Raw genomic sequence first — 10,507 nt, forward strand, 5'->3', positions numbered from 1 at the left:
CTGTTACTTGATTAATGTCTGCCCCCCTCCCCGACTCGGTCAACTCCTTAAGGGCAGGGCCCGGAGCACTCACCTAATACTTTCTGAACATAACAGGCGGAGAGCGGATGCACAGGGGAAGAACAAGCGACTCGAAAGCGCGCCTCGCCGGCGTCTGACGTCACTCGGCAACTTCCGTTCCTTCCCACCCCCTCCGGCCACCCCTCCTCCCTGTCCGTGTTTGTTTCCGGCGTTTCAATAAAGCTCGATTCGGCTAGAAGAAGACTGTTCTTCCGGGAAAATGGCGACTCCCGCTCGTTCGCCGGAGTCCCCGCCGGCCGCGGATCCGCCGCCAGCATCAGGGGCTGCCGAGGACGCCGAGTGCCCGCCGCCTCGCCAGCCTCAGCCCCCGCAGAATGTTCTCGCTGCCCCGCGGCTTCGAGCCCCAAGCTCCCGAGGACTTGGGGCAGCGGAGTTTGTCGGAGCTGCGGGAAATGTTGAAGCGCCAGGAGAGACTTTTGCGCAACGTGTAAGCTTGGGTCCCGCCGAGTCACCGCCGGGCTCCTAGGGTTCAAGCTCCCTGGGACGCATCCCTCCCCGCCCCCACCCCGATCCCGTCCCTGGAAGGTGACCTTGCTTCAGTCAGGTCCCTTCCAGGCCCACGGGCGAGTGGCCGGCCTACAATCGCAGAGCCGACCGCTTCCAGCCAGGCGCGGGGCGCCTGGGGGGATGGCTTCCTAGCGTTTCAGCTCGTCATCAGCTCCTCGTTGGTTTTACCCAGCTCCTGTGTCGGTTCTCCGAAGGGGGGGATCTGTATCCCAAATCCTTTCTCCTTCCCTCCTCCCCAGTAGTGCCCCAAACATCTAGTCAATTTCATCTGTAGATCCTTATTTTTACAGGAACTGTAGGAAATGGAAAGAGTGGGATAAAAGAGTTGTTTTATTAGGCAAAGAAAGTTTGATTCCCATTCAGCTGGTAGACTTAATAGGTTTTAGCAGAGGATCGGTATAATGAAAATGATTTTTTAGGAAGCTGATTTTAGCAGGTCGGTGCAGGATAGTTTGAAGGAATAAGAGGCAGAAGAGAGTAGGAGGATATTTTCAGAGAGGTTCCCAGTAGGGGAGTTGTAAGAAACTAGAAGGGTAGTTGTGGGATTGGAAAAACTTCATCAGGTGTAGGATAATTTGAATATGTAGTCGACAGAAATGGCTGAAGTTTCCAGCCTGTATGGAACACCATTAATAAAAATAGGAAAGTTGGGGGAGGGGAATAGGTCTGAGATTGATTTACCAGAGCTGAGTTGATGGAAGAGTTAATTATATCTGATTAAAAGCTGGAGAAGTGGTCAGGAGGCTCGAGAGAGAGAGAGAAGGTTGGGAAAACATGGGCATCGCAACTGGAGACGGATGTTAAGTTAGAATTGGGGGAATGAATGTAGTGTCATAAAGAATAGGGGGCCTGAGATCTAACCCTCCCTTCCCATTTTATTGTATGGCTGAAGAAAAGGAAATCAGAAAAGGAACTTCTGCCACTTAGCAAAAGGGGCAAATGATCACTTGGGGGGCTTCTTACAACTATTTTGACTTGGTGAGAATGGGATTTTAGTCTACAGTGGTGAGTTAACTTTTGGTCTTAGGACCCCTTTTACTCTTAAGACAGCATCCTGAAGAGCTCTTGTGTGTCATATCTACTCATATTTATCATTGTCTTAGGAATTACAAGTGAGAATCTTTAAAACACAAGAATACACAAGCACACATATTCTATTAGCCATGAGAGCAATGATATCATCCATATCATGTGGCCTCTGGCAAACTCCCCTGTACTCATGGTAAGAAAATGAGAGTGAAAATGCCAAATAGTATCTTAGTGTTATTATTAAAATAGTTTTGATCTTGCAGGTCCATCCACCTCCCCTCCCCATGAAGGTCTTGGAGATCACACTTTTAAAAACTGATGATTTGGGGGATGTCTTTTATTAGTATCATGCTTAAAATACTTCTGCAGAAATTCTAATTAGATGAGACAAATGAGGCATATTCCCTATTCTTCCTGCAGCCCCTTCTTTTTGGGGGGTATTTGGATAATGATTCTCTTATTTCATTCCTGTTTTGGGGCAGTTGGAAATTGGATTTTTGACTTAAAGATTGATTCTTCTCCCTTTGAGAATAATGCTTTTTTGTCTCTATATCTCAAGTTTAAAAACACGGCTGTCTCTAATGTATACCTGTTCTTTTCCTTTTGCCAGAAAATTCATTTGCAAATTGCCCGACAAAGGTAAAAAGATCTTAGACTCCGTCGCCAAACTGAAAGCTGCCATTGCAGAACGTGAAGAAGTTAGAGGAAGAAGTGAACTCTTTCATCCCGTTAGTGTAGACTGTAAGGAGAGGCAAAAAGCGATTACAGTTGTTGATGGGGACACAGATAAGGCCCGGAATTCTGACCAGATACTTGATACTTCATCACCAGTTCCTGGCTGTTCCTCTGTAGCTAACATCACATCATCTCAGACAATCTCACAACAACAGGGACTGGCACGTCCGACTCTCGGAGGCGATGCTGAGGCCCCTGAGGCTGAACACACAGTGAGCGAACGCCCAGCTTCCAGCATCAGAACTGCCACGCCTTCCTCATCTGCAGCTAGTGAGCCCCTCACTCAGCATCGTGCTTCAAGTCAAGTGGAGGATCATCCTAGCAGCTCGGACGACCTGTTTATTGATAGATTACAAAGGATCACCATTGCAGACCCCGCTGAACACCACTCAGAAGAAAACCAGAGTCCTGAGAACTTGGCCGGCCTTTGCAGTGGGCTGCAGAAGAAGCCTCATTACATGGAAGTGCTAGAAATGAGAGCCAAAAACCCCATGCCCCTACAGCATAAATTTAAAACCAATGTGTAAGTACCATCAGAAGCAGGCTTGTCACAGGAGCATAATGTCTGTTAAACTCAAAAAACTGGGAGAATGCTTTAAGGTCAGTGGACTTGGTGTGAGACCTACTTGTACTTGGGAATGAGGGTATTGTGGAAACAGGGAAACTAGCCTGGCTGGAGTGGAGGATTCATGTTGAAAAATGCTTTAGTTTTTTTAGCCAAATAATTGAAAAGGTCTTCAATGACAGATGGAGTGTTAAATTTCAGGAGACTTCAGCAATGTCTCATATTAAACATGGAGTTAGAGAATTTATTACAGTTTTTTCCAGAACCATTTTCTGGTATGTAGTTCCCCCTTTGACTAGCCTGTAAGCTAAGGGGAAAACAATTGCAGGAGCTGATAGCCTTTCTCAGTAAAAAATATTTGTGTGCTCACTGTATGTAAGCAGCAGATGCTGTGGCCGTACAAGAGTAAAGATTCTGCTCCTTATGGAGTTTACGACCTAGAAGGACTCGCGGCTTACACACTTGGAAGAACGTTAAACTGTATAATAATTTCAGGAGGAAGGGAGCTGAGAAGGGGTTAAAAAAACTGAAAACAGATTTGGGCAGGAGGGGCAAATGAACCCTGCTTCTAAGGTCCTTGTCATAGTTTTGTGTCCGAAATCTTCAGAAAAACAAAAGCTCTTTGCAAAGAGTATTATTTATTTATATGCAAATATAACATTCAAATCAGGGAGTAGATTTATAAGAATGTAACATCAGATACAAAGTCTAACCACTACTGCCTTTCTTTGAAAAACTGAAAGCCTATATAGGTAAAAATACTTAAAACCAATTTTTTTGTTATAGAGACTTTAAAGTTTAGTCCTATCTTACCATTCATTTTTATAACCTCAAAACTATTTCTTCTGCATAGAAAACCAGAATTATGTTACATTAATTTTTAGTTAGGAATAAAAAGTAATCATTGATTATTTGGTCATCTTGTGCGTGGTGAGGTATCTTTCCTCACTTCTAGGGAGGCAGAAGACCAGAAGCATCATCTAGTCAATATATACAACAGAGAAGACAATACACTGATCCTGGTTCTGTTTTATGGTCATTTAGCTGGAAGTGGGAGGAGAGTAAGGGAGTATCAGTGGAGGGTTCCCAAGGGAAGTTTATGAGAGACAGAGACAGAAGTGCAGTTATCAACAGGCTGGGCCTTGGTAAGTCAGGCTGTAGACAAATGGAGGTTGGGAGGTGGGATAAGGGTGTCCTTTGGCTTCTTTTCTACTCTTCCTTTGGCCTCCTACATGCTCCTCTGGATGCTGGAGGCCGCCCATCATCTACTTCTAGTCCAAGTCTTCCCAGAACTTCAGATTTGTGTAGCTGTGAAACCCGACCATGTGGGGGTGATCTGTGGCACCTTAGGTTTACCAGGTACAAAGTAGAACTCATTTCTTCCCAAACTACTTTCTCCCATATTCCCTAAGTCAGTAGTGCCACTACCTTCTTTCTTTCCCTCCTTTTCATATCTGCTAGCCATGGAACCTGACAGTATATTTCCTTGACCTTCAACTCTAATCATTGTTATGTTCATCCTTTCTCCTGTCAAAGTGAAGACTCTCATTGCTCTCTTAGGCTATAGATGTGGTCTGTCCTGGCCTAGTTTTAACGCTGCCAGTCCATCCTCTCCACTGCTGCCATAGTGCAGTTTGTAAAATGTAAACCTGAACCTGTTACATAGAATAGAAGTCTTCTCTGTGTACTGGACCCAGCCTACTCCGCCAGCTGTATCTTGCTGCCTTTTCCATTTTCTCCACTTCCAGTGCTTCCTGTGTGCTGCAGCCCTGTCACTCCTCACTCCCTGCTGGGATGCCATCAGGGATCCCATAATTTACATGCCGAATTCTTATTATTCTGAGACTCCTCAAATTGCACACTTTTTTTTTTTTTTTTGCGGTACACGGGCCTCTCACTGTTGTGGCCTCTCCTGTGCGGAGCACAGGCTCTGGACGTGCAGGCTCAGTGGCCATGGCTCACAGGCCCAGCCGCTCCGCGGCATGTGAGATCTTCCCGGAGTGGGGCATGAACCCGTGTCCCCTGCATTGGCAGGCGGACTCTCAAGCACTGCGCCACCAGGGAAGCCCTAATTGCACTCTTTTGAAGTGCTTCTGACAACCACCCTGTCTCCTATTACAACTGGCCGTTGCCGCCTTTTTGTTCCAGTGTACCATGTGTGGGCCTATTTTATGGCACCTGTGATATTATACTACACTGAAACTGTTTACAAGTTTATTTCCCTCTGCTGGACAGTAAGTCCCTTTGCAAATGTATTTGGGGTTTTTTTTTTGTTTTTTTTCTTTTGCGTTATGCGGGCCTCACACTGCTGTGGCCTCTCCCGTTGCGGAGCACAGGCTCCGGACATGCAGGCTCAGCGGCCATGGCTCACGAGCCCAGCCGCTCCGCAGCATGTGGGATCTTCCCGGACCGGGGCACGAACCCGTGTCCCCTGCATCGGCAGGCGGACTCTCAACCACTGCGCCACCAGGGAAGCCCCTGCAAATGTTTTTGAATGAAGAAAATGAAAACAGACTTCAGCTCAAGTATAAGCTGAAGAGAGAAGGGAAAGGCAAAGAGTCTATCTAAACCTATTATCTGTTAGAGCCACACGTTGTCAAATTACTTGCCAAAAAGGTGCCAATTTAAATATTTCTGTTTTTGAGGTAAATATGTTAAAAAAAAAAGTTTTATTTACACATGTAAATAGTGGTAAAGGGCTTACTATTACTTTTGTAGAAGAATTAATTGCCAAGGTTAAAGGCCACATTTGTGTGTATGAATGTTGCAAATATGTGTCTATGAAAAGGAAGTAGTCTGGTGGTGTAACATAAGTGTTGCTTCCTTCAGCTTACCTTCACATCAACGTGATTCGTTGAGTCCTTGTCAGAGGAGGGGGTCTCCTGTCTCCTCAGAAGAGAGACGGCACAGGGACAGGAAGCATCTCGATGACATCACAGCAGCCCGGCTTCTGCCACTCCACCACATGCCTACACAGCTGCTCTCCACAGAAGAGTCGCTGGCACTTCAGAAACAGCAGAAACAGAGTTATGAGGTATTTAGGATATGACTTGTTTCTTTTCTGCATGTTGGACGCTGCTTGAGTAAGTCAGAATTTACTCCAGGTTGTTCAGGGAGAGCGGGATTTAGTAGAAGGGATTAGGTGCTAGAGACATGGTTAGCGTCCCATCAGGTCTCAGATGTGTGCCTCTAGCTTGCAGAGTCTCAAGTTTGCTGGAACTGCAGGGAACAGCTACCTGTGACATCAAGGTGGTATTTTCCAGGAAATATGGGGAGACTACTGCAAAATTCCACATCTCTGAAAGCCCAGGCTATAGGTAGCAGTAGTATCTCTTCTTGGTCTTCCACCTTAAAAAACCTATGTGAGAGCTTGTCAGTGGTGGAATCTAATTGGAACCCTGCTAAGAGAATCAAGGAAGTGTGGTTTCCAAGCCCCTTCAATACAGGGAGAGCAGGAGAGGGATGGGGAGGTAGTGGTGTGTTAGGAACAGACAGTTGGGGTCGGATACACAGGCCTGCAGGCCCTTGTAAAGACTGAAGCATCTTCTACTTTTGGTCACTTAATTTTGGATAGCACTTTCTTCAAAGATCTGTGTGTTCTGCATGGAACTTTAAATATGTATGTTGACAGTCTGGGTATAAAATAATGGGATGGGAGAAAATTAAGTGTGAGGACCATTGGGAGGAAAGAAAGGGTCTGATATACTTAGATAGTAATAATTAGAGCCTCCAGGAAAATAGCAGCCAAACCTAGTTTTGCTTAGGTAGATTTTAATGGGGTACCATATGTCACTTACTACAAAATTAGGTTGTTATTCTGCCTTGGCTTTCCATAAAAGCTCCGTTGGCATGGATTGGGATTTTCAAGGCACTCCTTTTTAAAAGCCAGTTTTCTTCCTCTCAGTGCATTCAAGTTATTGCCTGGTTGTAACTAAGCATTGAGGAATTATTTTTTAAGTTGTCTACTTGATCCTAAATGCCTGTCCGAAGTTATTTTTAGGTTGAATTAAACCATTCAGTTTGGAATTGGTTTCCTTGGTAGTACTAGTTCCACTTCAGTCCCACCTACCTGTGCTATCCGTGGCCTTAGGGGAGGGACATAAACAAGTTCCAGTGGTTTGGGGGGCAGTCTGAGAAAAGTGAAGAGCCAGAGTAGGAATGAGCATTGCCACCTGCCATCAGTCAGTGACGGTGTCTTTGCATGTATAGAAGCACACTGCCAATGTCTAAGACTTACTTAGACTTTTTACTGCATAGTACTTTTCATGGGAGTTAATTTGGAGAGGGATAATCAGTTTTTAGTATTCTTTGATTTTCACTGTGGCATCGAAATGTAACTCTCAAGCCTGGAAGCCATGATTTAATCTAGGAAAGAAGATTCTTCCAGTTGGAGGATCAGTACAGCATTAGTGATTTTTGACATTTGATAGCTCAGATTGTTCTTCAGGGTTGTATATACACATGCACGTGCCCACATATTTGAAAATGTTTTCATGTTTATAACTGTCGTAGTGCTAAGCTGATTCCTCAGTTTCTCATGTAGAGGTGGATATTTCAGTGCACATGGTTTATCAGTGGAAGTCTGTCATCACCACTATAGCAGGCTAGTAGTAGCTCTCCCCAGCCCTGCCATGTAGTGTCTGTGGTAGACACAGAGTGCGGTAGAGAACACTGACTGGGCTGGAATGCCCCTTTATTTCCGGTTGTGTTCCAATGACTTCCCATTGAAAAATTGTAGGGAAAAGGTGTGAGTGTATAATTTTTGCTTCATTTTTTGTTTTAAAGGAGATGCAAGCCAAGCTCGCAGCACAAAAATTAGCTGAAAGACTGAATATTAAAATGCAGAGCTATAATCCAGAAGGGGAGTCTTTGAGGAAGTACCAAGAAGTAAGGGATGAAGGCGATGATCAGTCCTCCGATGACGAATTCTGAAGATGGGCATTTGGATCTTCTCCTAAATCTCTGCCTGTTGAGATCTCATTATCTTACATCAAACTTTCTAACAAGTATCAAGATCAGTGTCAGACATGGTTGAGAGAAAGTTTTGTCAAGTTACAACAAGGAAGCTATAAAAATAGCCCACTTTCAGAAGTTAACTTTCATGTGCTTGAAAAGTTTAATATTTGAATATTGTGTTTAATCACATTATATTAAACTTTTGCAGTATGTCGTGTGTTGGTCTGATATTTTAGCATATAGTAGAGCACATTTTTTTCTCTAAGCCAAATGAAAGCAGGTGATTAACTGCTTTTTTCTTTATACTTACCTCTACCAAATAGCATTTATTACATGTCTTTCAGTGAATTATTTAGTTGTCCCAGGCATCACCTAAAATGAATTACAAAAATATAGTTCTCTCCTTTTTTGAGTAATGAAGGGAGCAATCTAGAGAATTTTGTGCATGTTGCATGGGGCTGTTACAGGATTGGATGTGAAATACCAAGGAAGACACTCATAGAAAATGCTTAAAACGTTTGTTTCCTTCTGTCTTCCCTTAGGAAAAATGTTTTCTTTCTTCTGATTAGGAATAAGGGGTACTTTTAGTTGATGCTGGAGGGTGGATGGTCTTTCTAGGTGACCAGATTTGTCTGGAGTAACATGAGGAACAGGAAGAGTCTAAGATGACTGATGTACGTGAAGGGAGTAGCTGTTCATAGGCCTGGCCTGACTTGACTTCATTGTTCTAACAGATGATAGGTTCAGTTTGATAAGAAAACCAAAAATTTTTTTAAAGCTACCATTGGTTTGTTATCAATATGTTGCTTTTCCGCCCCCCCATGATGAGGGTTATGTACACTGCAGAAACCTCAATCTCATATATATGCAATTTTAAAGGACGATGGTTGTCTCCAGAGAAATTAACACGTTATCAAAGTTTTCTTTGTCTAATATGTTGGCGCCTTTAAACACTGTTGAAAGAATAAAATATTAATTAGAGCAACTTCAAAATGCTAATAGTGATGTTTTACTGGTGCTTAATTAAATGTAACTTAACTTTAAAGGAGACTTTGTTTATGCAATTTGATCAAGAATACATTTAGGCAGATGTACATGTGATAGGAAGGGCTCAGTTCTATGTCATGTCCTTCCAGGAACGGCTACTGTTTTCCATCTCCCTTTTGCCCTCCTCCCAACAAAAAGCAAATGTAGAAATACGCTGAGCAAACAATTCCATTATTTTTAGTTTTTAAAACTAATTGTAAATGATTTCACATCCTAAAGTTATTTGATGCTCCTTCTTTATAGAATGAATACATGTTATTTCTGGAAAGCTGGATCATGGGAGGGCTCACATGCACATACACACAGTCCCCCTGTAGTCCTACCACTGAGAGGGGGCCTCTGTTAACATTTGGGTACGTGTACATACGCATACCTTTCTATGCATAGCTATACAATTCTATTTTCAATAATACAATCATACACTGGTTAACAGTCTGCTCTATACACTGTAAACATTTTCACATATTAAATATTTTGCATTTTAGATAGCTGCAGGATATTCCATTTTATGGGTGTACTATAACTTTTAAAATCAACTTGTTGGTAAGTGAGGAAAACTGAGGAATAGTAGTAGGTTTCCATATCTAGCAAGGGAAGGAATCAGGCCTCAAACTCAAGCCATCATCCAACCCCAAAGCCAATGCTCTTCACCAATGAATGTTTATCCTGAGAACGACCCCCAGAAGACAAAATGATATCAACAAACTGACTGGAGAGGAACCAAGATGGCGGAGTAGAAGGATGTGCTCTCACTCCCTCTTGCAAGAACACCAAAATCACAACTAGCTGCTGGACAATCATCGACAGGAAGACACTGGAACTCACCGAAAAAGATACCCCACATCCAAAGACAAAGGAGAAGCCACAATGAGATGGTAGGAGGGGCGCAATCACAGTAAAATCAAATCCCATAACTGCTGGGTGGTTGACTCACAGACTGGAGAACACTTATACCACAGAAGTCCACCCACTGGAGTGAAGGTTCTGAGCCCCACATCAGCCTTCCCAACATGGGGGTCTGGCAACGGGGGGAGGAATTCCTAGATAATCAGACTTTGAAGCCTAGTGGGAATTGACTGCAGGACTTCGACAGGACTGGGGTAACAGAGAATCCACTCTTGGAGGGCACTCACAAAGTAGTGTGCACATCGGGACCCAGAGGAAGGAGCAATGACCCCATAGGAGACTGAACCAGACCTACCTGCTAGTGTTGGAGGGTCTCCTGCAGAGGCAGGGGTGGGGGCGCTGTGGCTCACTGTGGGGACAAGGACACTGGCAGCAGAAGTTCTGGGAAGTACTTGGCGTGAGCCCTCCGAGAGTCTGTCATTAGCCCCACCAAAGAGCCCAGGTAGGCTCCAGTGTTGGGGTGCCTCAGGCCAAACAACCAACAGGGAGGGAACCCAGCCCCACCCATCAGCAGACAAGCAGATTAAAGTTTTACTGAGCTCTGCCCACCAGAGCAACACCCAGCTCTACCTACCACCAGTCCCTCCCATCAGGAAGCTTGCACAAGCCTCTTAGATAGCCTCATCCACCAGAGGGCAGACAGCAGAAACAAGAAGAACTACAATCCTGCAGCCTGTGGAC

At 44.3% G+C, this 10,507-nt stretch overlaps 1 protein-coding gene and 1 long non-coding RNA gene across 8 annotated transcripts in view; one reads left to right on the top strand and one right to left on the bottom strand.

Annotated features, from left to right (window-relative positions):
- LOC132521289 (uncharacterized) overlaps positions 1-178 on the bottom strand; it is a 74,254-nt gene extending 74,076 nt beyond the window's left edge. For all 7 annotated transcript variants that reach the window (XR_009540804.1, XR_009540799.1, XR_009540802.1 and 4 more), the window contains exon 1: positions 74-178. This is a non-coding gene — a long non-coding RNA (uncharacterized LOC132521289). The remainder of the gene's footprint in view (positions 1-73) is intronic.
- An 81-nt stretch (positions 179-259) lies between these two features.
- On the top strand, positions 260-8,918 carry POLR2M (RNA polymerase II subunit M). Its single transcript, XM_060150790.1, has 4 exons — positions 260-508; positions 2,228-2,875; positions 5,747-5,951; positions 7,703-8,918. The coding sequence occupies exons 1-4, from the start codon at positions 396-398 to the stop codon at positions 7,847-7,849; spliced, it is 1,113 nt and encodes a 370-aa protein (XP_060006773.1). The 5' UTR covers positions 260-395; the 3' UTR covers positions 7,850-8,918.
- Positions 8,919-10,507: the final 1,589 nt, after the last annotated feature.

The sequence above is a fragment of the Lagenorhynchus albirostris genome, chromosome 1 (genome assembly GCF_949774975.1).
Source record: "Lagenorhynchus albirostris chromosome 1, mLagAlb1.1, whole genome shotgun sequence".
Classification (NCBI taxonomy): Eukaryota; Metazoa; Chordata; class Mammalia; order Artiodactyla; family Delphinidae; genus Lagenorhynchus; species Lagenorhynchus albirostris.